This window comes from Hyaena hyaena, unplaced genomic scaffold, assembly GCF_003009895.1.
Source record: "Hyaena hyaena isolate Hyena2069 unplaced genomic scaffold, ASM300989v1 scaffold_174, whole genome shotgun sequence".
In the NCBI taxonomy this organism is placed as follows: domain Eukaryota; kingdom Metazoa; phylum Chordata; class Mammalia; order Carnivora; family Hyaenidae; genus Hyaena; species Hyaena hyaena.
The window spans coordinates 2848320-2875739 of NW_024080806.1; the positions used below are offsets into that span (position 1 = coordinate 2848320).

General features: G+C 41.6%; 1 protein-coding gene and 1 long non-coding RNA gene across 2 annotated transcripts in view; one reads left to right on the forward strand and one right to left on the reverse strand.

The window, feature by feature from the left end:
• Nucleotides 1-27420, reverse strand: part of PRKCQ (protein kinase C theta) — a 127970-nt gene that overhangs the window by 93106 nt on the left and 7444 nt on the right. Inside the window, exons 3-10 of the mRNA XM_039240374.1 lie at nucleotides 26449-26509; nucleotides 20870-21032; nucleotides 19710-19741; nucleotides 19528-19613; nucleotides 14646-14775; nucleotides 10925-11034; nucleotides 10084-10201; nucleotides 447-607 (exon numbers count right to left, since the gene is read on the reverse strand). Of these exons, the coding sequence (XP_039096305.1) occupies nucleotides 447-607; nucleotides 10084-10201; nucleotides 10925-11034; nucleotides 14646-14775; nucleotides 19528-19613; nucleotides 19710-19741; nucleotides 20870-21032; nucleotides 26449-26509 (861 nt within the window). The remainder of the gene's footprint in view (nucleotides 1-446; nucleotides 608-10083; nucleotides 10202-10924; nucleotides 11035-14645; nucleotides 14776-19527; nucleotides 19614-19709; nucleotides 19742-20869; nucleotides 21033-26448; nucleotides 26510-27420) is intronic.
• Nucleotides 13009-15746, forward strand: LOC120237193. The gene is made up of 3 exons (XR_005529886.1): nucleotides 13009-13220; nucleotides 15191-15279; nucleotides 15621-15746. It is a non-coding gene; the product is annotated as an uncharacterized LOC120237193 (long non-coding RNA).

Consider the following 27420-nt stretch of genomic DNA (forward strand, 5'->3'; position numbering starts at 1 on the left):
TAGTCCTAGCAAAGACTGAAGACTTTTGATAGGAAAAAAAATTGCATTCAAACTAAAACAGCTCTCTAAGTCTGAGAAAGGAGCAAAAGATAAACCACCAAAAACAAACAAACAAACAAACAAAAAAACCCAACCCTCTGTATGAAATAGAAATTGACTGAGGCAGCTTCTCATTTCTTTGATATCCATGTACATCACACTCGTAAGTATATGGGAAGTACACCTTTAAAGCAAAGTGGTTTGGGAACAATGATTCCCAGGAAGCAGAGGACATTATTCCCTAGAGTTCCAGATTTCCTTTTAGTCAGACATCTTGCCATCCAGTCAAAAAATGCACAGGAATCCTTTCTACACGCCCACAACTCGCTCTGGTCCAATGAGTTTAGGAGTGCTGCTTTTCAATTCCTAGAAGCTGGTCTGTAGAATTCTACAGCACGGTGTCATACCTTGCCAAAACTTCCTTTCCCCAACATTTTGTGCAAGATAAAATCCTCAATTTTTAGTTTCATATGTAGAGTTGGTCTTTCTATGTTCGGTTCAGGTTCTGGACGATGGCATATTTTCTCCATCCCATCCAAAGGAGACTCCCAAGAGATTCCCTGAGGCTCTGAAAATAGCAAGCCAGTGGTTAAAAGTAAACAAGGAGCAATAAAGGATCGTTTTAGCTACTCTGAGAATGCTTTCTCTTCCACTTCCCACTCTGAGGCTCCATCCACAAAACTGGGGGGAAGGTCCCCTGCGGTGCAAAGGCAGCACCTTCTGCCCGTGAGCCTGGCATTTGCGGCACAGACTGCATCTCTTATGAATTCAACAGACTGGGAGAAATTTCATTTTAAGGAACATTCCAATCAGCAAGAGTCCATACATGCAAAACAAATGAGCACCTTAAATAATGTCAAATCATGGGCAAATAGAGATTGTAATCAAATTTGAGGGAAAATGATGCTCAGTTACTTGCATGGCTCACAGGCACAGTGGCATCAATTCCTGTGGCTTCCGATGTGAGGGATAAGGAAATGGAAATCAGATCACTGAAGATCTGAACTGTATCATTGTCACCGTATTCAAGTCAGCCAATTTATTCCTCACCCAATGACAGAAGAGGTGCAGAAAACTTTTTGGAACCTCCCTCCTACCCCCTTATAACATTTCTTTTTTATTGAAATACATTTGACACACAATATTGTGTTAATTTGAGGTGTACAACATGCGTTTATATATTGTGATATGATCCCATTTTACAGCTCCTCTATCATACCACACAATTTCGTGTCTTCTGTGTGGTTGGAATGACCTTTTTTATTTTCAGTCTCTAAGTTTAACTTTCATCTTCTGCCTAAGTCCTAGGAAAGTAAGTACAGACGTATCCCACGTTTTGAAAGCTCGCATTTGCCGCTTTGCTTTTGTGATAGATCTACATCACTACCTGCTTTTGCTAACAACGACAACAAAAAAACTGGAGAGGATTTTCTCTTTTACAGAAAAAAGAAAAGTGCAAATAGCATTCAGCGCTGGTGTTGCAGCGAGGGGCACAGCCGGTGTCTCAGAGCAGCGGGAGAGGTGCCATCCAGCCCCTTCCCGGGAAGTGCACTCAGCACCTCGGTATCCAGCTGCCAGAGCTTCGAAGTGTGTGAGCATCTGCGCCTCCATTAGCAGCATGTGTTCTAAGCCATCAGAAAAGCCCAAGGTGATTTTTTGGTTCAGGGAACGCTCAAGAATTGTTCCACACAAAATAATGGTGATTTATGCCATTCTGGCTTCTGAAAGATTTCATAGGGAGTCACGGGGAAGATGCAGAGGAGGATTATCTCACCCCATGGGCACGCCAAGATAATAGCTACATCTCTACAATTAACGCAGAAAATGACCTGAAGACTGGTAGAGCAGACCCTCCACAGTTGACTACAGACAGGAGACTGAGAAAGACAGAAGGGGTGGAGATGTGGCTGGGAACCCAAACCCTGTGAAGCTAGCCAGAATTGGGAAGGGCACTACAGTCACAAGGAAGCCAGAGGATCAGACACCATAGAAGGCACCCCTGGCATGGGGAAGCTGTACGGGGAAGACAAGTTTCAATTACATTTGGCTTTGCAAAACAGTGGAGCTTAAAATTAGGATCTTTAAAAATCAGCCAGGCTTAACTCTGGGGAGGGCAAGAGGGTGACAGGAAACTGAATCCCTACCATAAAGAACTTAAAGAACTACCATAATAACTTGACCCAAGACAGCACCAAAGCAGCAGTTTAAAAAGTTCTGGGGTGGGACGCCTGGGTGGCTCAGTCGGTTGAGCGTCCGACTTCAGCTCAGGTCACGATCTCACAGTTTGTGGGTTCAAGCCCTGCGTCGGGCTCTGTGCTGACAGCTAGCTCAGAGCCTGGAGCCTCCTTCAGATTCTGTGTCTCCCTCTCTCTCTCCCTCTGACCCTCTCCTGCTCATGATCTGTCTCTCTCTGTCTCTCAAAAATAAATAAATGTTAAAAAAAAAGTTCTGGGGTGTATACATGAAGGAGATTTATTGACTAATCTTAGAATATGTGCTGGAGGTCAGGGATCTTCAGATTTCTCTGGTAAAAAAAAAGTGCTGGTGGGCACCATTTCTCTTCCCCTTCCTAAGCCTAGATAGCCATCTATCCTGCAAGTACCACGTGCCCTGCCCCAGCACTCACCTGTGGGCCAGCTCCATTCAGCCTGCACACACTCCAAAGCAGCTATTGCCCCACCATATCCCACAGTACGGACCAGTACCACTCCAAAGTGATTCTTCCTCTGGTGCCTCCTCCAGGCACACACATTTCCAACAGATCAGTCTCTAAGGGCAATCCCTGCCCCTCAATGTACCTGCAACTGTGGCAGAGATGCTAACTGCAGACAGATAGGCTGACTGATGGCCCCACCCACCAACAACCCCACGGCAGCTTCAGACAGACCTCTCAACAGCTTGGGGAATAAACCCTGCCCTGTGCACCCACAGCAGGAAAAATGGATCAGTCCATCCAGCTGGGCTGCAATTATGGCTCAGCCTCAACTGTAGGGTGTCCACAGTCCACCCAGGAACACCTCTACAGCCCCTAATTCTGGTGACCAAGGGGATTGCATTACACAACACCAATGGACTTCCTCTCATCAAGGCCACTATCTTCAAGACCAAGAGATGTAGCTGAATTACCTAATACTAACTAACATGGATAGACAAACTAACACGGAAACTAACATGGATAGACAAAATGAGGAGATGGAGGGATAGGTCTTGAATGAAAGAATAAGACAAAAATCACAGTTAAAAAGCAAAATGAAATGGCAATAAGCAATTTACTTGGTAAAGAATTCAAAGTAGTAGCCATAAAGGCACACACTGGGCTTGAGAAAACAGTGGAGGAGCTCCAGGAGAACTTCATCCAAGAAGCAGAAAGTAGAAAAAAGAACTAGTCAGAACTGAAGAAAACAATAATTGAAAGGGAAAAAAAATACACTGGAGGGAATCAACAGCAGATGAGAGAGTGCAGAAAAACATATCAGCAAAGCAACCAAGCTGAACAAAAAAAGAAAAAAAGAATAATAAAAAATAAGAATAAGTTAAGGACCTCAGCAATGCCATCAAGCATAATAACACTCGCATTATAGAGATTCCAGAAGGAAAAGACAGAGAAAGGGGGCCAGAAAATTTGTTTGAAGAAATAATAGCTGGAAACTTCCCTAATCTGGAAAAGGAAACAGACATTAAAGTCCAGGATGCATAGAGAGCCCCAAACAAGATGAACCCTAGGTAGTCCACACTGAAACATTAAAATGGCCAAAAGTAATGATAAAGAGAGAATCTTAAAAGCAGCAAAAGAAAACAGTTACATACAAGGCAAATTTCATAAGGCTATGAGCTGGTTTTTCAGTAGAAACTTTGCAGGCTGGAAGGGAGCGGCATGGTATATTTAAAGTGCTGAAAGAAGGAGCGCCTGGGTGTCTCAGCCAGTTAAGTGTCTGACTCTTGATTTTGGCTCAGGTCATGATCTCACAGTCATGCGATAGAGCCCCTGGGTGGGCTGGGTGGCATGCTGAGTGTGGAGTCTGTTTAAGATTCTCTCTCTCCCTCTACCCTTCCCCCATGCTTTCTTCTCTCTAAAAACAAAAACACAAAAAATAAACCAAACCAACAAACAAAAAAACAACCAAACAAAAACTAAAGTGCTGAAAGAAGAAAACCTGCAACCAAGAATACTCAATCCATCAAGGCTATCATTCAGAATAAAAACAGAGAGAAAGAGTTTCCCAGACAAAAGTTAAAGGAGTTCATCATTACTAAGCCAGTTTTACAAGAAACTCCATAGGGAATTCTTTAAGTGAAAATAAAAAGCCATAATTAAAAGAAAATTATGAAAGGATAAAGCTTTACTAATGAAAGCAAACTTATGTTAAGGTAGTAGATTAATTGCTTATAAAGCTAAAAGGCTTTATAAGTAGTAAAATTATATCTACAAAAATTAGGCAAGGTATTCACAAAATAAAGAAAAATGTAAAACATGACATCATATACATAAAAGGTGGGGGAGGGGTAAGAACTTAGTGCTTTTAGAATGTTTGAACTTAAGTGACCATCAACATAATACAGTGCTGTACACATAAGCTGTTGTATATGGACCCAATAAGCACAAATCAACAACCAAGAGTGGATACACAAAAATTAAAGAGAAAGGAATCCAAGTATAACAGTAAAGGAAGTGATCAAATCCCGGTGAAAGAGAGCAATGGGAGAAAGGATAGAAGAAAACTACAAAAATAGCCAGAAAACAATTAACAAAAGGGCAAGAAATACATACCTATCAATAATTTCCCTAAAGGTAAACGTACTAAATGCTCTAACCAAAAGACAGAGGGTGATCGAATGGATTAAAAACTAACAAAAAACCAAGACCTATCTATATGCTGCCTACAAGAGACTCACATTAGCCCTAAAGACACATTAAGACTGAAAGTAAAGGAATGGGAAAACATACCATGCAGATGGAAGGAAAAAAAAAGCTGAGTTAGCAATGCTTATATCAGACAAAATAGACTTTAAGACAAAGGCTAGATCAAGAGACACAAAAGGGTACTACATAATGATAAAGGGATCAATCTGACAAGAAGGCATAAAATTATAAATATTTATGTACCCAATTTTGGAATACTAAATTACATAAACAAATATTAACGGACATAAAGGGAGAAACTAGCAGTAATATAATACCAGGGACTTCAATACCCCACTTACATCAATGAATAAGCCACCCAAACAGAATATCAATAAAAAAAACAGTGGCTTTGACAACATGCTAGAGCAGACTGACCTAACAGACATGTATAGAATATTCCACCCCAAGGCAGTAGAATACACATTCTTCTCAAATGCACATGGAGCATTCTCTAGGATACATCACATGTTAGGCAACAAAAAAGCGTCAACACATTTAGGGAGACTGAAGTCATATTAAGTCTCCATTCCAACCACAATGGTATGAAACTAGAAATCAACTATAAGAAAAAAAAATCTATGGGGCGCCTGGGTGGCTTAGTCGGTTAAGCGTCCGACTTTCGCTTAGGTCATGATCTCACGGTTCGTGGGTTCGAGCCCCGCGTCGGGCTCTGTGCTGACTGCCAGCTCAGAGCCTGGAGCCTGTTTCAGAGTCTGTGTCTCCCTCTCTCTCTGACCCTCCCCTGCTCACGCTCTCTCTCTCTCTCTCTCTCTCCTAGAAATAAATAATAATAAAAAAAAAAAAGAAAAAAAAATCTAAAAAAACAAGAACACACAGAGCTAAGTAACATGCTCCTAAACAATGAATGTGTCAACAAATCAAAGAGAAAAATCAGAAAATACAAGGAGACAAATAAAAATGAAAAACAACGAGCTACAATCTTTGGGCCCTGGTAAAAGTAGCTCTAAGAAGAAACTTTAGAGCAATATAGGCCTACCTCAGAAAATAAGAAAAATCCCAAATAAACAACCTAACCTTACACCTAAAAGAGCTAGAAAAAGAAAAACACACCCCAAAGATAGTGGAAGGAAGAAAATAAGAGTAGAACAGAAATAACTGAAATAGAGACTGAGAAGCAATAAAAAAAGATCAGTGAAACCAAGAGATGGTTCTTTGAAAAGGTGAACAAAACTAATCATCCTTTAGCTATAATCGTCAAGAAAAAAGGACTCAAAATCAGATGAAGGAAGAGAAATAACAACTGTCACCACAAATATACCAAGGATTAAAAAATATTATGGAAAAATGGTATGCCAACAAACTGGACAACGTGGAAGAAATGGATAACAACCCAAGAACTTAAAATTTTCCAATACTGAATTTGGAAGACATACAAAATGGACTGACTGCTATCAAATTGATCAGTAATCACAAACTCTCAATAAAAGTCTAGGACCAGAGGGCTTTACAGGGGAATTGTACCCAACATTTAAAGAGTTAATACCTATTCTTCTCAAACTATACAAAAAATAGAAGAGGAAGGAAAGCTTCCAAATTCATTCAATGAGGCCAGGATTACTCTGATACCAAAGCTACAAAAAAAGAAAACTGTGGGGCTAATATCTCTGATTTAGATAGATGTAAAAATCTTCACAAAATATTAGCAAACAGAATTCAGCAATACTGATTTAAAAAATCACCCACCACAATAAAACAATAATCACCCACCCTGTTTTATTGCAGGGATACAAGAGTAGTTCAGAATTTGCAAATCAATGTGATATACCACATTAAAAAGAGGAAAGATAAAAAACACATGGTCATCTCAATAGATGCAGAAAACCCATTTGACAAAATACAGTATACCTTAATGATAAAAACCCTCAATCAAGTGGGTTTAGAAGGGACACCTCAACCTAATAAAGGCCACACATAACAAACCCACAGCTAACGTCACACTCAGTGGTGAAAAACTAAAAGCTTTTTCTCAGATAAGGACAAGATGTCCACTCAAGCCACTTTAATTCCACATAGTACTAGAAGCCTGAGCTGCAGCCATCACACAAGAAAAAGGAATAAAAGACATCCGAGTTGATAAGGAAGAAGTAAACCTGTCACTATTTGCAAGTGACATATTAGATTTAGAAAAATCTAAAGACTGTACCAACAGAACTATTAGAACTGATAAATGCAAGGTCAAGGAATACAAAATTAATACACAGAAATATGTTGCATTTCTATACACTAATAGCAAAGTAGCAGAAAGAAAATCTAAGAAAACAACTCCAATTACAATTGCATCAAGAAGAATAAAATACTTAGGAAGAAACTTAACCAAGGAGGTGAAACCTGTACTTTGAAAACTATAAAACGGTGACTGAAGAAATTAAAGTGACAGAAACAGGTGGAAAGATATTCTGCTCAGGGATTAGAAGACTTAACATTGTTAAAATCTCCAGACTACCCAAAACACTCTACAGATTCAATGTAATCTCTATCAATATACCAACAGCATTTTTCACAGAACTAGAACAAATAATATTAAAATTTGTATGGAATCACAAAGACCTTGAATAGCCAAAGCAATCTTGAGGAAGAAGAACATATCATAATCACAGATTTCAAAGATACACTACAAAGCTATAATGATCAAAACAGTATAGTACTAGTGCAAAAACAGGCATATATATCAGTGAAACAGAATAGAGGACCCATAAATAAACCCATACCCATATGGTCAATTAATCTATGACAAAGGAGACAGGAATATACAATGGGGAAAAAGAGTCTTTTTTTTTTTTTTTCTTTTAACAGTCCTTTCCACAAATGGTGTTGGGAACAGCTACATGCAAAAGAAAAAAACTGCCAAGTAGTATTTCATTGTATAGATAAACCACATCTTCTTTATCCATTAATCAAATGATGGACATTTAGGCTCTTTCCATAATTTGGCTATTGTTGAAAGCGCTGCTATAAACATTGGGGTACATGTGCAGCAGTGTGGATGGAACTGGAGCATATTATGCTGAGTGAAATAAGTCAGTCAGAGAAGGACAGATATCATATGTTTTCACTCCTATGTGGATCTTGAGAAACCTAACAGAAGATCATGGGGGAGGGAAAGGGAGGAAAATGGTTACAGAGAGGGAGGGAGGCAAACCACAAGAGACTCTTAAATTCACAGAACAAACAGGGTTGATGGGGGAGGTGGGAAAGAGGGAAAACGGGCATTGAGGAGGGCACTTGTTGGGATGAGCACTGGGTGTTGTATGTAAGCCAATTTGATAATGAATTATATATTTAAAAAAGAACAAAACTGGGCCTCTTTCATAAACCACACACAAAAATAATCTTATGGTGAATTAAGACCTAAGTGTGAGACCTGAAACCATAATGCTTCTAAAAGAAGACACAGGCGGTAATCTCTTAGACATCAGTCTTAGCAACACATTTATGGATGCGTCTTCTAGGCAAGGGAAACGAAAGCAAAAATAAACTATTGGGACTATACCAAAATAAAAAAATTTTGCACAGCAAAGGAAATTATAAACAAAACAAAAAGGCAATATAGTGAATGGGAGAAGATATTTGCAAATGGTATAGCTGATGAGGGATTTACATGCAAAATATATAAAGAACCTATACAGTTACACACACACACACACACACACACACACAGAGATTAAAAAAACGGCCAGAGGATCTGAACAGACATTTTTCTGAGGAAAACATACTGATGGCCAACAGACACATGAAAAGATGCTGGACATCATCAATCATCAGGGAAATGCAAATCAAAATCGCAATGAGGTATTCTCTTACACCAATCAGAATGGCTAGTATCAAAAAGACAAGAAATAACAAGGGTTGGTGAGGGTGTGGAGAAAAAGGAACAGTACAGGGGTGGTGGGAATGCAAACTGGTGCAGTCGCTGTGGAAAACAGTACGGAGGTTCCTCAAAAACTTAAAAGCAGAACTACCATGTGATCCAGTAATTCCACTACTGGGTATTTACCTAACGAAAATGAAAACACTAATTCAAAAAAATATATGCATTCCTGTGTTTATTGCAGCATAATTGACAATAGCCAAGATATGGAAGCAACCAAAGTGTCCATCAATAGATAAATGGATAAAGAACCTACGTTATATATACAATGGACTATCAGCCATAAAAAGGAAGGAGATCTTGCCACTGTGATAACATGGATGGTTGTGGACGGTATTATGGTGAATGAAATAAGACAGAGAAAGACAAATACCATACAATTTCACTTATATGTGGAATCTAGAAAACAAAACAAACCCAAACATTCTTAAATATAAAGAATAAACTGGTGGTTGCCAAAGGGGAAGTGGGTGGGGTGGTGGTGAAATAAAGGGGATTAAGAGGTATAAACTTTTGGTTATAAAAAAAAAAAAAGTAAGTCACAGAGGAAAAATATACAGCAGAGGGGATACAGTCAATAATATTATAACAACATCATATGGTGACAGATGAACACAGAGTAATATACATAATTGTTGAATCAATATGTTGTACACCTGAAACTAAATAACACTGTATGTTAACTATATTTCAATTTAAAAAAAGGGTTTCACAGGAAGACTCTACTTTAGGATAGTGGGGAAAACCTCTATTTTATAACGTATGCTGAAACTACTGATCTCCCACATTTCTGTGGGCATATCTCCTCATGAACTACTTTCAGAAAGTAGGCTGGGTAAACTTCCATGATGTCATATATGTTGAGACCTCACTATTCTTCCCTTTTCTGCTCTTAAACTTCCCCCCAAAGTCTCAAAGGTGTAGAAGAAGATGGTCTACTGTGATATTCCCACCATTGAAATTTACGATAGATTTATTTTTGCACAACCTTTTAACAGTGACAGGAGGTAACATCCTAAAATCCTAAGGAAACATTTGCAGCCCTTTACTGTAGACCTATCCCATATTCTCCCTGCCCCCCACCCCTCTTACAAAGGTTCCCTAATGGCACATATTTTGGTTTCACTTCCAAGAAGTAGGAGCCTCTCACCTACCAGACCAGGTAAATGGGGAGTTTAAATCCAGAGGACTCAATTAAGGCTGACCGAGATTAACTACTGACAAGGATTCTACCGAGGATCAGGATAGCTACCTTTCTTCCCAGATGCTGGTACACATGGCAGCCTTGCTTCGCCTTTTATGGAGCACGGGAGACCAATTTCAACTGGACCTTCTCTGAAGATGTGTTCACTGTCTCTTAAGCAGCGAGCCTAGATTATAAACAAAGAGTCAGACCACGAGCCTACCCACCCACTACTGCCCAGTCAGCTCAGCCTGCTGCCCTTGGGGATGAGATCCCTTTAAGATTCCTAAATGCACAGATAACCTACACCCCTCTTTCCCTCAGCATTCTTTTAGGGTCCCCTATGCTTTAAGAGTCTATCTATTTTATGCATGAGCAGGAAAATATTCACTTCCTTCATACTTTCCTGGGGCTAATCGATTTCTCCTGTACTGTCTACATCATTCAGTCACAAATAAGAAAGGAAGGTTAATGGACGAAAAAAAGCATACAAAGGAAACACCAAGAGGGTTTGTTCTTGGATACAAAAATTCAACACTCTAGCCCCAGCGCATGTGAGTCAACGGCAAGGCAAAAGTTGCCCTCGACTCAGTGTTCCATGCACGCATTAGGGATGATGTGTATATAGGTATTAAGTATATAGGTATTAAGCTGGTAATGAATCCTCAATAATTTCAGTGAATTTGTTTCTATCCTGCTCATGCCACAAAGAATTTAAGATCTTAAAAATATCTCTAATACAAATGCATTAAATAAATACCTATCTCCAAGTGGGGATACAGGCATAAGGATAAAAGCCAGAGGCAAGGCGAATGCTCAGGAACAGACCCCACAGATCAAAGGGAGAAAGGACTCACATGGTCCTTGCCGAGTTGAAAGCGCAGGAGCTTAACCTAAAAGCCTCTCCTACCTGTTGAGTGCTCTCAATCATTGCCAGTGCTTCAGCCATTAGCTTCTGATTTATGCCACAAAGGTTGGCCACCTTTGTCTGGCATCTGTGATGGACGTTCATCCCACATGCTGAAAGGAGAAAGGGACACTGTGAGCCAGAGGAACAGAACTCACTGAGCGGGCTTTGCACAGGTCTGTTTCAGGTACACATATGTTGAAGAATGATTGGCAAATCCCTAGAGCCATTTTCCGAGGAGACACTGAATACAAATAAATTAAGGCAGTGCATTTATGATTCCCACGCATCCGCCTCTCATTCCCAAGACTACACACAGACAGATGTTCCTTGATGGGATGCTGGGGAATGACAGCCACTGGAGGCAGAAGCAGAGCCTTGCTGACAGTGGAGGAAGGCTGCTGTCAGTGTGCACTTAGACGATGCCGTTGCTGGGAGTAGAGCCCTGACGCTGGCTCTCTCTGGTGGAAATGTGCCATGATGGAAGGTGGTTCACTTCTGTTCTAGATTGGAGTCCAAGTATCCCCTTTCCCACACGAGGTGCAAGGAGCTTCTCTCCCCTCTAGGCTGAAGCCCAGGGTGCAGCCTCAGCCTGCAGAACTGAGCCAGACATGGTGGGGGTGGTCTGTGCTTTGGGATGGGAGTGGCCTGGAGGCCATTCTCACCATATGGCAGAGTTGGGCTAGTTGAACCAAATGATGGAGCTGTAAGTCCTATGATTCTAGGGGAATATTCCGATTTATTAGTCTTGAAAACGGTGCACTGAAGGTCCAACCTCCACTTCCTGTGATCCCATGAGCCTTCCTGGATCGGGATGTTTGTGAATCTGTGCGTGTGTAGAAAGACAACTACTACTTCATGTCGTTGGTTAAGAAACATGAAATTCTGCCTGTGAAACATCGTTATTACAATAAAAAAATTCTAACGTGAGATTTCCAAACTCCAGCTGATAGAATTCTGTTTCCAAGTCCTATTTCATTCTGTCAAGTTCTATCGATAGCGATTGTTATAATGGCATTAGGCAAGAGACACTATAAAATAATGCACTTTTACTCTCACCCTGCTTATCAGCCCGTTTGTGTGCAAAGAACTTAGCACAGTGAATGGCATCAAATAGATGCTCAACAAATACAGTTTCTCTTTCATCTCCATTGTCTATTTCAATGAGATACATATTAAACTATTTCAGTGAAATTTGAGCAGGCTTCAGCCTTTAGTTTTGACTGACTTTCTCTTCCTCAGAGACTTTATAATAAAACAGCATTTTCTATGTAAATACAAACCAGTACATTGCATCGATAGAACCCAAATCCATTCTAAGTGAAATCTCTTATGTATGTCTAAAGTCCTTACTATAGTAATGATGCTGTTTATAACGGCTTTGTACCCTTGTGAAGTCGGCATGGCTCCTCCTGGATGTGCCTCTGTGGGTTGCACATTGGGCAGCCCTAGCTGCGTTTCCTTGTTACCGCGAGGCAAAGGGAGGCAGTTAGCGAGGGCCGGGCACGAAGGACTGGAGAGTTTCACTTTGCTTTTAAACACGGAAGCCGGATCTAAGCTTGTCTCGGATGCATGGCATGAAGGCATGTCCCATCCCCACTGTGATAATGTCCTACGTCTCTGTTACTGACCTGTTAGGTGATAACTTGATCTCTGGGAGTGCAAACTGGCACTTGGGACGACGATTTTCATGGGAATTACAGTGGAGAGAGAAAGGAGACAGAGTCGAGACAGAGGGAGGCCCTACTTGGGAAGGAGGCTCAGACGAGAACAAGACAGGAGGAGCAGGGCCAAGGCAGAGGAACAGAGTCCAGAGAGCAGGGAGGGAGGAGAGGTGAAGTCAAGGGCATGGGGGGCGAGGACACAGGGATGTCTGCAGGCGTCAGCAGCCAGAGCAGAGGGTGCTGGGGAGGAGAGGGAGGGGAGGAGAGGGAAGAGGAGAGGAAGGGAGAGTGGAGAAAGGCCGCCTGGCATACAGGAGGTGGGGGGAGAGAGGGAAAGAGAAGAGAATGGAGGAGAAAGAACGTTAGGGAGGATGTGAAACAATGGCAAGGAACTCTCTAGAGGTTCCAGGCTGAGAAGCAGAGACAGGCTGTTGGCACCCCTGGGCAGGTGAGGCGCTCAGGCTCCAAGGAGAGGAAACCCGAGCTGTGAGAGAGACCGTCAGAGGACCAGGGGGGCCTTCAGAGGGCATCTGATCACTCATACCCTGCTTGCTCCGTTTGGGAATTACTCCTTGCCTATGAATTCCTAAAGATCCTCCGGAGACCACTAGACCCACCGGGGTGCTCTTGAGCAGGTATAGAGAGCAAGGCGCTCTGTGGTACTTCTGGGCTACAGAGGGCTTATTTGGATGAACTTTCACTACACCTGGGTTTTGCCTCCAGAAATGGTTTGAAAGCCTACCCCTCCTCCAGCCTCCACTGACACGTCACCCCAGGCTCTGACAGGCATGTGAACGCAACGGGGACAAGGAAGAGAAGGCTGTTGAAGGCGGCCCTTGCCTTTATCACCACACAGCAGATAAACATAGAGGAAGGGAAGGGAAAGTAATATAAAAACAGAGAGCGAAGCAAACCAGGGAGCCTTTTAACTACAGAGAACAAACTGAGGGCTGCAGGAGGGGAGGGGGGAGGGGCTAAATGGGTGATGGGCGTTAAGGAGGGTGCTTGTGGGGATGAGCACTGGGTGTGGTATGTAGGGGGGTGAATCACTGGGTGCTACTCCTGAAACCAAAACTAAATTCAAGGTTAACTAACTTGAATTTAAAGAAGTTAAAGAATTGCAAAAAGATGTAACCAGTGGCATAAAATAGAATGGGGTGACCAAGAAAAAGGAAAGTGGCTTCCATATTTAATAATTCAAAGTAGAGAGGCCTCTGCCACAGCAGGACGCCCTCCTTTTTGGGTGTCTCTCTGGCCCTGTCCCCCACCCCCACCCCCACTCAAAAGGCAGAAGTGGCTTGCTGGAATCTTTTCCTCCCTACTGTCTAAGCCTGGTGTAACAGCATCTCGGTTTCTAGAGGTTACTGCCTTAGCCATTGGAACTCTTAGAGCATTAAAGTGCTTTTTGCCCTTTCTCAGGGCAGGTCTAAAAATCTCAATTGCATGCAGAGCTGTAGGCTCATTCGGCTGTAATGCCAGCCTTCCAGGAGAGATCAGAGGAGGGAAAGTGGTCAGTGCGGGGTCGGGCCTCTTACCCGGCACTGTGAGTCTGCAGCACGCTTAGGGCACAGAGCCTACCGTCTAGGTCACAAAATCCTCACATGCAGGAGCATCTATCAGCCAAGCAGATGAGCTGGGCTTGCTCCCTGATGGGCTACAGAGAGAATCTTAGGGCTGGTGTGAGGGAGAGAGGCAGGGTCAGAAGGAGCCGGCCCAGAGCACTGAGACACAGGGCGGGTCCCAGCGAGGGGACCAGTCAGGGGAAATGCTATCTTCCTTTCTCCCCAGCACAATAGGGGACACGGGAAGGGAGATGGGTCAGGAAGACTGGACATTAGCCTCAACGGGTTTGCACTTTTCTGGGAAACAAGGATTAAGGTGTTGGGGGTGGAAGGGAATGAAAAGCAGTGGTTTCTCATTCTGGGCACTTCGCATTCAAGATGTCGGGGTTGTCCGGGCTGGCTGGAGAAGTCAACCCCCCGACCTCTCTCCATCCAGGCTGCAGAGCCACCTGTTAGGGGTCCCGCATCGGGCCCACGCCCCTTTCCCACTAGACTCACCGTCACACTTGAGTCCTTGCCGTGCCAGGCCCCACAGCAGGGTCCCACAGTGCTCGCAGAAGGTCGGGCTTTTGTAATTGTAGACTTTGAACCTATGTGGCATGTCAATTTTGAATCTCTCCTTGTGGAACTGAAAAAAGGAAGAATGTGTGACCAAATGCGTGTCCCTGGTTTTCAACTTTGGGTGTCTTGGCAGACACTCTAGTCCAACAGAGCACTAAAAACACCGGAACAATGTACACTTTAAGGCATAAGTGTGACTTGTCAAGCCTTCCAGCTATGGCCGAAGAAGGCAGGCGGCCATTAGCTCTTCCACACAAGGGCTAAGTGTATAATATACTGGATTAAGCTGAAAGTGTGGGGCATTCCCACAGAGAGGCTCACAGCATCAGGAAGAGGGGACTGGGGTCATTTATCTAAATGGGATCTAAGTAAACACTACACTGCCCCTTCCTATTCTTGTATAAATAGTTCCTTTTTTTTTTTTTCAACCCAAAACTCGGACGCTAACCTTTGAAAGATGTTATGTAATACTTCTTCTACAGGAAATACTGCTTACGGGCTTAACAGTATGCAAGCCTAAGTGTGAAGCACTTCACCGCTCTCACATGTGGATGGATGGGGCGCCAGGCAGGTAAAGGGTCCTTCTGGGTGCTGTGGACAAGTATGTTGCTTGTATTGCCTTTCATACATGTGATATTGCAAATACCTCCTTGGAAGTCGCTTCTATTAGAATCCTTATCTGATAGATGAGGAGGTTAAGCACAGAGAAGGCAAGACACCTGTCTTGGTCACACACTAGCAAGCGAGCCAGGACATCTATAAGCCTGAAGACAGAATCAGCCTATACTCTTTCACTGTTACCCTTTCTCCATCAAAATGAACATGATGGTTTTGGGGACAGGGAGGGGAGATGAGAGAGGGTTGCTGGTGGTAGATATACAGCAGGATTTTGTTTCTGTTTTTGTTTTCTAGAATTGAAGTTATCTCCTTTAGCCAAACGTACAATGTGAACGACAGCCATAACAGCATCAAGAAGTTTGATTCTGGGTAAAAATACCAATATTCTTGTGTAATAAAGAAAGTTCTACTTAAGACTTATAATCTCTCCGGATGTTCTTAATTAAACAATTCCTTTGGGAACGTGCACAGCAAAGAAGACTTATTCATTATCAGGGATACGTCTAGTATTCCCACCGAGGATGTTAGTCAGCATCAGGCCATTAGAACAGCTGTTTAGAATTATTTAAAAGTTGCCTAGAACTGATTCTAGCCATTTTCAACCAAGAAAAAATAATTTTCAGATCTCATTTTGTATAAACATTCCCATGTAAATATGAATAATTAGTGACAAGGTCCAGCTGGAAGTCTTCTACCTCAAATCTAAACCCCAAGCTCAAATAGTTCAAGATATGTCTGAGAAAGGCTAGAGATTTATACATTCCAATATGATATGCATTTAGTGGGCCAAGTGAGCACCTCAATGATATGAGCAGTAAAATGATATGCTATCAGTGTAAAATACGGAGTTTGAAGATTTTGTATGAGAAAAAGAATGTAAACTAGCTCATTAATTTTTATGTGAAGACTCCTGAAAATTTTAAATTATGCTCATGGCTCTCATTCTCTTTCCAACGGACATTGGCCATTGAGATAGAGAGACATTCTTGTACTTTGTGATTTTCCCAGGAAAGCTGAAGGCATCAAGTAGAGAAAGCAGAAAGGCAGGTTGCGAGGTGGAGGTTTGATTTAAACAAACAAAACACTGGTCTGGCAGAGAAAGACAAATACCATATCATCTCACTTATATGTGCAATCAAAAACAAAACCCAAAAAACCCTACCAAGCTCATAGAAAGAGATCAGACTTGTGGTTTCCAGAGGTAGGGGGCTGGGAGACAGGAGATGAAGTGGGGGAAGGAGGTCAAAAGGTACAAACTTCTATTTATAAGATAAATAAGTCCTGGGGATAGAAGCTAGACATGGCGACCACAACCAGCACAGCTGTGTGAGGTACAAGAAAGAGGGTAGATCCTAAGGCTTCTCATTACAAGGAGAAATCTTATTTCCTCTTTTTATTCTATCTACGATGATGGATGTTAGCTGAGCCCATCATGGTAATGATTTCATCGCTTATGTAAATGAAACCATCCTGCCGTATGCCTTAAATTCATACAGTGACATATGTCAGTTATTTCTCAATAAAACTGGGGTGGGGAAGACCCCCAACACCACTGCTCTGGGAGATTGAAATCTGAAATTTAGTCCCAGCCTGGCTACTTATATTATAGATGGTTGACTATGGACAAACTACTCGAACCTCTTTAAGCCTTAGGAGAGTCACCTGTAATAGAAGACTGCCCCCTTTCCAACTAAATTCTGACTAAATTTTAGAAGAAATTCTGCTCTGCAAAAATTCAATCAATTTGCCTTCTCTGTGCCTGCCCAGTGGCTGAATAAAATCCCACACCAGGGCAGTCTGGCCTCTCAAACTCGGATGAACTCATCACTGCCCTCGGCAACACTACTGCTCTTCTCTAACCACCGTGCTTTACCATCCTGGAATAATTCTCTCACAGATCCTTTCTCTGCAAAGCCACTTGCTATCTCTTCTTCCTTCCCCCAATCTCTGGACTGCACTGACGTAGTAAGCTGTCTAAGGGAAGCTCTCTCAGCTGCCTGCCGCCAAATCTACAATCCATATGAACCATCCTCTCCTCCCTTTCTGCTACAATTAATGAACCATCAGTCTGTCCGTCATAGACCCATCCCCACATCTTCCCCTCTTGCCAAGGGTGGACTTCTTCCCTCTTGACTGATCTGGTTGTCCCTCTCTCTAGCTTCATCCACTTCTCATCTATTTCTAGCTATGGGAATATTGCCATCCTTTGGGTCTCACCTCCTTTCAGTTACTGTTTTACTTCAATGAGCTTCAGGTTAATCTTCTTGATAGTATTAGTACATAAATGGTTTCTATGTCATCAACTTCCAGTAACCTTCATTGCTGGTCAAGGAAACAATCACTCTACAATTCTTTGAAATTTCTTGGATCAAGGGCTCCGGATATCTCCATGAGGTCTTCATTTTAGTGGCACCGAACACAATTGACCCCTTTGCTTTCTGGTTTCGGTAACTTCATGTACTCTTAATATATGGAGAGCCCTTTCTGAACTCTTTTTTTTTTTAATATGATGATGATTATTTTTTTAATGTTTATTTTGAAAGAGACGGAGTGCGAGTGGAGGGGGAACAGACAGTGAGGGAGACACAGAATCCGAAGCAGGCCCCAGGCTCTGAGCTGTCAGCACAGAGCCCGGTGAGGGGCTCGGACCCGTGAGCTGTGAGATCATGACCTGAGCCGAAGTTGGATGCTCAACCGACTGAGCCACCCAGGAGCCCCGAGCCCTTTCTGAACTCTTATTCTCAGTCATTATCCCAAGCTCCTTCTCTTCTGCCTAATGTAGTTTTAGATTCCTTCGGGGAATTTATATATTTGGCCTATTGGCTCATATAAATCCTGAGCGCCTGTAAAATTGTCCACTTGATACCCACTTGAATGCCCGCCATCTCAGGTTGGACTTATTAAAAACCGAAATATTAATTTCTCCTCTAATCTTACTCACATTATTATGATTCTGCCTCTACCCTACTGCTCAAGACAAAAACTTGGGCATCATCTTTATTTATCTCTCTTTTATTTTTCACATCCAATCTATTGGTAAATCCAGTCATTTCTAACATGGCAATCACCTGAAAATCTGCTCACTTTGCTCCACCTCCATCGTTCCCATTTCTGGTAGAAGCCATCAACTTTCCCCCTTGGGGGGACTTCTGTACTCACCTCTGGTTTTTTACATTCGCACTTCAACCCACCATTTCCCTACTGCAGTCACCAAGTGGGCTTTCCACTACAGATCAGATAAAATCCAACCACCTCACCAGGGTCTGAAAACCTCCATCCAGGTAGGCCCTTCCAAGTTCCCCGACTTCATGTTCTGTTTGCTCTCTTCCCCTTGCTGTTCCAGCCGCGTGGTCTCATTTCAGTTCCTAGAACATGCTGACTCTTTTCCCCTTGGGACCTTTGCTGTCTGGAGGGTCTCAGCTTAAATCCTCCCTGACCTTTGGTTTAAGTAGGTCACTAGTTATTCTCCACCATCATACCTTGTTGGCTTTTTTTTTTTTTTTAGCACTTAATATAAATGAAAGTAATACATTGTTGTTTGTCAGTTATGTATTTCCCTAATTTTACGGTAAGGTCCATAAAGACAGGACCAGGTCTGTTTTGTGCTCTGCTGTGCATTGCATAGAGTGTCTTCCATGTATTAGGTTTGCACTAAATACCTGGTGAATGAAGAAGGAAAGTATAGGAAAAGAAGTGTGCCTGACTTTCTGTGTTTGCTTCCCTTCCCTAGGCAGTAGCATCTAACTTGTTCCCTTGCCATATACCTCAAGGTTCATTATGAAAGAAACACTTGTCTCTCAACAACAAGAAGTATACTTCTGTTATATCTCATACAAACTGTGTAAATGCTTACAGGTATTTTGTAATCATTCGCCTCTCTTCTTTAACTGTCCCTCCTAGCTCTAGAAGCCACAAGAGTTGTTCTCATATAATTGACCAAAACTGTATTTTCTGGCCAATTTCTATCATGCTTTTCTGGAAAATGGAGAGTCACTGATGTTCTTATTATGCTTTTCTTATTCATCCTCTAGTTTTGGATCTCAGTAACCGTCATTATTGAAGAGGAAAGGGTTTTAGGGAGATTGGCATTCATTGCAAAGCTTAAGGATTCAAGTTCAGGCAATACGAAACATTAGTGGGTTGTAAAATTTAATGTCAGGCTAAAGTTCTCATGTTTCAGACAAGAAGGAGGAACACGTACCATGGTTTCTCTGCTATTGATAGCTGATCCTGTGCACTTAGCTATAACTTTATCGATACACTTCTTGTGGATTGCTGCATTACACTCTGAAAAGAAAGGATTGCCGCTTAAGATTTTCAGAAGTGAAGGAACAATGAAATACAAAGAATGACAGTAATACAACCGAAATCCTTCTTACTTACGTCGACACTGGTAGCCTTGTTTGTTCAGACCCCTGCAATAAAGCAGACATTTGATTTATTTGGATGCTTGAGTCAACAGCAGCACCACAAACTTTAAAAGGTGAATAAGATCTCATAGCTTCCTATGATCACAGAGCATTTACTGATCAGCAGCCCTGGTCTATCACTGGCCAAGAGTGTTAACATGCTTATTTGCTTTTTAAGCAGCTTTGTTAAAAGTCTGATAATAAATGAGGAAATTTTGTTTTCCCCCTCACTTGTGAATTTTCCAAACCAACATGTAGAGATGAAAATACTGACTGAAAATTCAGCACAGGTTCCTAGCAGGAAATATCCACGTCCGACACTTACAAAGTCATTGTCTCTCTAAGCTCAGTATAGATGGGTAAAGACGCCTGTACAGTGTCTTATTTCCTCTGAGTATCTGATAATATTTGCAACTACTAAATTCTTAAACTTAAGACCCATTCCCACGTAACACTATTAGAAAGGAAGGCAACTGTAGTCATACAATGAAAACTATTGGTGGAAATATACCAAAACACTATTTGACCTTTCGATACTCTAGCTAGGCTGAGGTTGTGAGGTGATGCATGCTCAAAGAAAAGAACACCCCACCAAGACGCAGGAGGCTGAAACCAGAGACGGGAGTCATTTCAGGTCTCTGATGTTCCATTGCCTTCGCTATGTGCTTCCTGAGGCTTGAACTGATCTCTGTCTGAGGACTGCTGTGACGCCCAGGAGCCCCGTAAACATCTAAACACATTAGCTCCAATGTAGAAGTGTTTCCTTTTGCACGCATTTGTCCCAGCAGAGTTGTGCCATCAAGGTGGTAGAACTTTCAACTGTAAAACTGTGCCAACGGTAAAGAAGTCTCCCTCTTCTGTCCTTCCCTCTTAACCCCATTTAATTAGAAGCTAAAGTTCTTGGAAACTTTTTCTGCTAGAGCTAGCTTCCTAGCTCTATAGGAGTCACATTATGAAAAGACTGTATAGAATCACACTTTAAGCCTCATCCATCCAGGTAAGGCCACTGAAAACGCTCAGTAGTATTTATGTCAGCATGTTCTGAGGAGGTAGAGCATGCCAGCCCTGGCAGCCTGAGAGGATGTGACAAAATGCATAGCGGGAAGCTTGGAGAAAAACGCCAAGTTACCGTACCAGACAAACTCATGGCAGACAGAGCAAAATGTGGGCTGTGGGAAAAAGGTGGCGGTAAACTCATGGCACTTGACGTGGTGGACTTTGGCCTGTTTGATGGCTCCTCGGCGGTGATGCAAAGCAAAGAAGCCTTCGGTCTCAAACTCACTCATGTCCTTTGTGTCTGCAGGAACAGGAAGGACAGAGAACAAAGTGAAGTTCTGGGATTCGGCTGTCAGAGCTGGGTGGGGAGGGCGGGGAGACGGGGAAGGGATGGAGACGGACCAGGCACTAGGCAAGCACTGGAACCAGTAAAATCCCAAGTACTTATTAAGGTTGGTATAGCACTAAGCTTCTTTCTTCAATGATATGATACAGAATTATCATAGGGTGTATTACTATAGGGTTGAAACAACGGGGTTGGACTGCTGGCTCATTCCCTCACTCCTCTTTGTGCTGAGCTATCCTCTTTCAATTTTTAAAACCAGAGGTCAGAACTTTCAAGGTATTTATCAACTTCTCCTATTCACGGTCAATGATGAGTCAGCCAGAAAAAGCAGGAAGTGGCAAACACTTTTCTGCCTGTAATTCTAGAGAATAATGTGGTTACTGACAGCAACTTAGAAATTGTACTTTCTTTTTTTTTTTTTAATCTCCCAGGATGCTTTACATCTGGTTGTTTATGAGCAGGGTCCAGTAGACTGAGAGGAGGTGGCTAGAGTTATGCATGAGAGCAAAAGAACTTTGGAAAGTTGTTTATGCTCTGGTTCCTGACGTCTATAGTAACCAGGTGGACCAGGTATAGACTACACTGGTCAGTGTAGAATAGAAAAAGCCAGAAATTAATAGATCACTGCAACCATTTGTTAATGTCTAAGTAATCCTGGATGTTACTTAGTCATCTACATCAAATCATCACATTCACATCTCTTCAGTTCACTCAGGGTTCCAGCTATTGGTGAAGGAACTATGGTAGTCACTGTCCATAATGCCCTATGCCCTGATGACATCTTTCCAAAAGGCTAGAAGACTAGTGATTTCCTGACTGAAGCCCAGACTCAAAGAAAACACGTAATAGCAAGGCAGTCAAGGTTCAACAGTGTGATGAAAACTCCAGCATGCAAGAGAGAATAAAATGGTAAACAAGAAAGAAGGATTAAAAAAATAGCCATCATTGTTGAAATAAGGATAATGAATTTAATGATTATAAGTTCTAAAACTATAATTTTAGGGGTGCCTGTGTGGCTTAGTCAGTTAAGCATAGGACTTTGGCTCAGGTCATGGTCTCATAGCTTGTGAGTTCAAGCCCTGCATGGGGCTCTGTGCTGACAGCTCAGAGCCTGGAGCTGCTTCGGATTCTGTGTCTCCCTCTCTCTCTGACCCTCTCCTACTCTCTCTCTCTCTCTTTCAAAAAATGAATAAACATTTTAAAAACTTAAAAAAATAAAATTATAATTTTAAATAGCTTGAAATGTTCTTAGATAATTTACTCGATTTCTTGTGTGTATACAAGCACAAAACATGGAAGTGTAGCAAGAATAAGAGGCTCATATTTCACAAATACAAAGAGTTGATAATATTTAAACTAAATTGTTTTCATTCTGGCTAAGTAGTCGCGGGGGGGGGGGGGGTCAGACAAAACACTTGATACAAACGTCTCCGCCATGGTACCTTATTTTCCACACCTCTAATAGTGGCCAGGCAAGAAACACATTGGGTAGTTAAAGAGCGGGGGGGCCTGTAGATGGAGACCTCTCCGCTAGGAATGCCCCCCGCCCAAGTCCTAGGCCACATTTTGTGACTAAAGTCTTCTCTATAGTGGTCCCCAGGTCCATTTTATGGCAACTCCAAATTCCCAGATAAAGAGTGTTCCCAGTAACTCTCCAAAAAATTCCACAGATGAGACATAATACTTTGCCTAATACTTTAAGGTCAGGTAATGTAGGTTTCTTTATTTGGAACTGAGCTATAAATAATTAGGTCTGGTGAATGAGAGGTTAAATTCAGGGTCACTGAGGCAACTGCTATTTTCCACAAGTTCTGATATAAGCAGATCTACTTACAACTTGTGACTGGTGGAGTAGGTGGTTTGTCAGTAAGATTTGACTCATTTCTATTTTGGTCCAGATGAAATGAAATAAAGTACAAAATTACTTTTGAATTCAGGCAAGGGAAGTGAGTTATTCTGGGAACCCTATTGTATCACTGTAAAAGTTACACACACATATGCGCGCGTGCACACACACACACACACACAATCTGAGCATTAAACTAGAATACTGTAAATTTTTTAAAAGGTCACAAAGTACTAGAAATAAATTTATTTTTTTGGTCCTTACTCTGATTTTTCTTTATCTTGTAACCATTTTGGTCATTACAAGAGAGCAACTGTGTAAAAGCTCAGAATTGCTTGAATTCTTCTGGCATTTACTTTGTTTCTTTGTTTTCTGAAGTTGTTCCTCTATTTAAGTTTATTTTTGAGAGTGAGAGAGAGCATGAGCAGGAATGGGGCAGAGAGAGGAGAGAGAGAATCCCAAGCAGGCTCCACGCTGCTAGCGCAGAGCTTGACATGCAGCTTGATCCCACGAACCAAGACCTACGAAAATCAAGAGCCAGACGCTTAACTGACCAAACCACCCATGCACCCCAGAGAATGAGGATATTAAAGGAGAGAGAATGGAGTGATTTGTGTGTAGACAGCAATGAGCAATTTGCTTTCCTGTAGAGTGGAAAATTATTGATGCTTCCATTAAAGAGGGGTATGGGAGACATGGCATTATCTTAAATGTTATCCAAGACTGAATTCTGTGTCCTTCCCCAATCGCTTTCTCTTCCCTTACCCCTCCCTCCTACCACTCCTTTTATCATTTCCCCACTCCAGCTATTTTAAGAAATATTGTCGATGTTTTTCCCTTCATTCAACTCTCATTTTTAAAGAAGTATAAAGCACTTCAACTATGTACTTATAATGGGCATACCCTTTCATCTACACTGCCATGAAATCTGATTTTCTTTTGGGCTCTTTCTTTTATTTCATTTCTATAACCACATCCCTAGACCAGATTCTCATCACCTCTCCATTGCACCTCTTCAACAAAATTGTATAGGCTCTCTCTATATCCAGTCTATTTCGTTTTCCAGATGTGTCGCACCTTCCGACACAAGCAATTTCCCTCAAATACTGCTTTCAGCATAACATGGCCTGCATGAGAATGGGACTGTGACTTCTTGTTGGTGCCTTTCCTAGGTGTGCACACTCCTCTTGCCTGATTCAAGTCCTTCAAGATCTGTCTTGGATTCTTCATTCTGATTTTAGCAAGGGCCCTCTGACCTGCCCAGACTGGTCTTCCCACAGTTCAGCATGCATTCCTATTTTTATTTTTTTATTTTTATTTATTTATTTATTTATTTATTTATTTATTTATTTATTTTTGAGAGAGAGAGAGAGACAGACAGATAGTGTGAGCAGCAGAGGGTCAGAGAGAGAGGGAGACACAGAATCAGAAGCAGGCTCCAGGCTCTGAGCTAGCCATCAGCACAGAGCTCGAAGCGGGGCTCGAACCCACGAACCGTGAGATCATGACCTGAGCCGAAGTCAGACGCTTAACTGACTGAGCCACCCATGCGCCCCACTCCTATTTTTGTTTAAACCTGCATGTTTTCCTTCTAGAAAACAATCCTTCTTCTTTGCAAATCCAACTCTGCCTATCTGTCAATGTCCACTCTTATGGAATTTTCTGGAATGAAGCCACCCCAAACTGATCTCTTGGTTAATCAGTATTTTTGTGGCTTAGGACTAAATTCTTCTCTAATTGTTTAGTCTGTACCACCTCTCCAACCTAGGCTTAAGCTCCTTGAGTATAAGAACTCATATCTTGGTTTTCTGAATCCTTCTGGAAACTACTTTTTATACATAAAAATAAACATTCTTACAATGGAATGAAATTGTATACTTCTGGTCTTCAGTAAGGAATTTTCTAGTTGGGTTATTCCATAATACCGTTTGTTAAAAATTAGAGCTTTTGGATATATAAAAATTTAGAAATGGGGTCTCAATTTAGGTCTAGGTATAAGAAATTTTAAGTATGACAAAATTTTATCTTTAAAAAATTTTCCTGGACTTGAGTAATTACAGTCTGGGAAATATCATTATTTTCACCCCACATGAATATTCTCTCTCATTCTAAGAGAAAATTTAAGTTCTGTAGCAATAGGATGAGTAACCACAGAATTGTTTCTCAAAGCGGTGGTCTTTAAATCATTTACCCAAGATGCTTGGCATTCTCATAGAAGACTTCCTTCAGTTTACTTTAGATCATTTTTAAAAATTTTTAAATGACTTATTTATTTTTGACAGAGAGAGAGAGAGAGAGAGAGAGAGAGAAACAGGGGAGGGGCAGAGAGAGACACACACACACAGAATTGGAAGCAGGCTCCAGGCTCTGAGCCATCAGCACAGAGCCCAACGCAGGGCTCGAACTCCCACACCGTGAGATTGTGACTTGAGCTGAAGTCGGTCACCCAACCGAGCCATCCAGGCACCCCGATCATGTTTCGAACTAATAGGAAGAACACAGTTCCTCTGCCTGTGGGAATTGAACACTATTGGCATTATCATTTGGGCCAGCACTTTCATTTTTTATGCAAGCCTGGTTATTCAGCTTCCTACAACGACTCCATATCATTTGGCCAACTCAGAAATAGTCCAATGCCATGTATTATGTTTCTAGAACCTCTACAAGATAAAAGAAGTTCAGATTGTATTGCTGCCTCTTTAGGAATCCTCCTCTTCTTTAACACCAGCAACAACAAAAAGCTTTATTATGGAAAGTTTTGAATCCATACCAAAGTTGAGCAAATACTATCATCAGTTTCCCAGTACCAATCATCCTGCTTCAATAATTACCAGTCTGTGGCCACTACTCTTTTCCAATATACCCTATCTACTACCCATAACTGCATACCAAGATGTTATTCTGAAGCAAATCCCTGGCATTATATTATCTATAAACATTTTAGTAAGTATCTTAAAAATGAGTACCTGTTTTAAGAACTAAAACCATAATACCATCATCACACCTAAAAAATGTATAACAATGCTTCAATATCACCAAATATATGGTGATATTGAGAATCCCAAACAGGATTCTCTTGAGCCCTGATGCCAGGCTCAATCCCACAAACCGTGAGATCATGACCTGATCCGAAACCAAGAGTCAGATGCTTAACCAACTGAGCCACCCAGGTGTCCCTGATTAATTTATACAGTGTGTATACACATGGTGATGCATAACTGAGCCTTTTATATTTACATTACATTCTCAGACTGAAATAAAGACAGACTATAAAAGCACTGAGCACATGAGTTCATATCTTTTGGAAACTAATGCTATATATGTTTTATAATTCTATATGTATCTGGCCCAGCTAGTATATTTTCAACTAATATTTGAGCAGCACTGAAAAGTTTTAAGAAAACTCCCTGTATTTTCTTTTCTCCCAATTCTTTCCTATATTATGGCAAAACTCAAATAAATTGCACACGAGGAGAAGGCACACACCCTCTGCACCCCCAAAAGAGAAGACAAAATGTCACTTGCCACTCATTTCCAGAAAGTATCTTGCATTCATTAGCATTCGGCCCTCAGGTTTCAGCTCTAACTGATTGAGAGGAAAAAAAAAAAAAGAAATATCAGTCAGAATGTGAAATAATCGTGAATTTAATGACATAGTAACTGGTGAGTGTTGTTATGGCCAGAGGTTTCCAACCTAGAGCCCAAGCACCACCTCCTTCTTTCGTTTTACTCATACAGGTTATCATCAGAGTAGCACAGCCTCCATACCAGCCTTTCTCTCATTAAAACACCTCCACAACTCATTAATTTTACTCAGAAATCAAAATTTCCAATAGGAAGAAACACAATTCTCAGTTTCCATTTGATTTTCTTGCCCCGTTCTGCTTCCTATCTGTACACTTGTAATAGAGCAGATTCGGATCGTCATCATGATGAAAGAATCATAGACACTGGGACCAGCTATTTGGGGGAAGAGTAGGTCTTTGAGAAGGAAAGATGGATCCTGCTTTGAGGGCACCTACTCAGTGCCCCTAGGTTAACCAGAGCATGAAATGGGAGCGGTGTTTTCCTTTTATTAGGAGAGACTGTTTCCTTGGGGAAGTGCTGGATAATCTACTAAGGGAAACTTTAGATTAGTCTAAGAATGGATAAAAATGCATATTACAATATCATCATGTAGAAGAGACCAGAACGGAGTGACATTAAAGGGATGAGGCAGGATACCATGTGATGTGAAATGCAGGAAGATGACAAAGCCAAGAAAACTTGACTACTATTGCTACCGTACGAAGTCACTGCACTAGATCGTTAGTATACTAAAAAGACTCAGAAGGTGAATTGAAGGTCATTGTTGGTCATTGCATCCATGGGTTAACGAGAATAACAGAAATAGTAAGAGATGTCTGGCTGAACCCAGGACTGAATTTGAATTGTGCTTAATTTACTGACCATGTGACCTTGTGCATGTCACTAAGTCTTTCAGGATCTCTGCAAAGC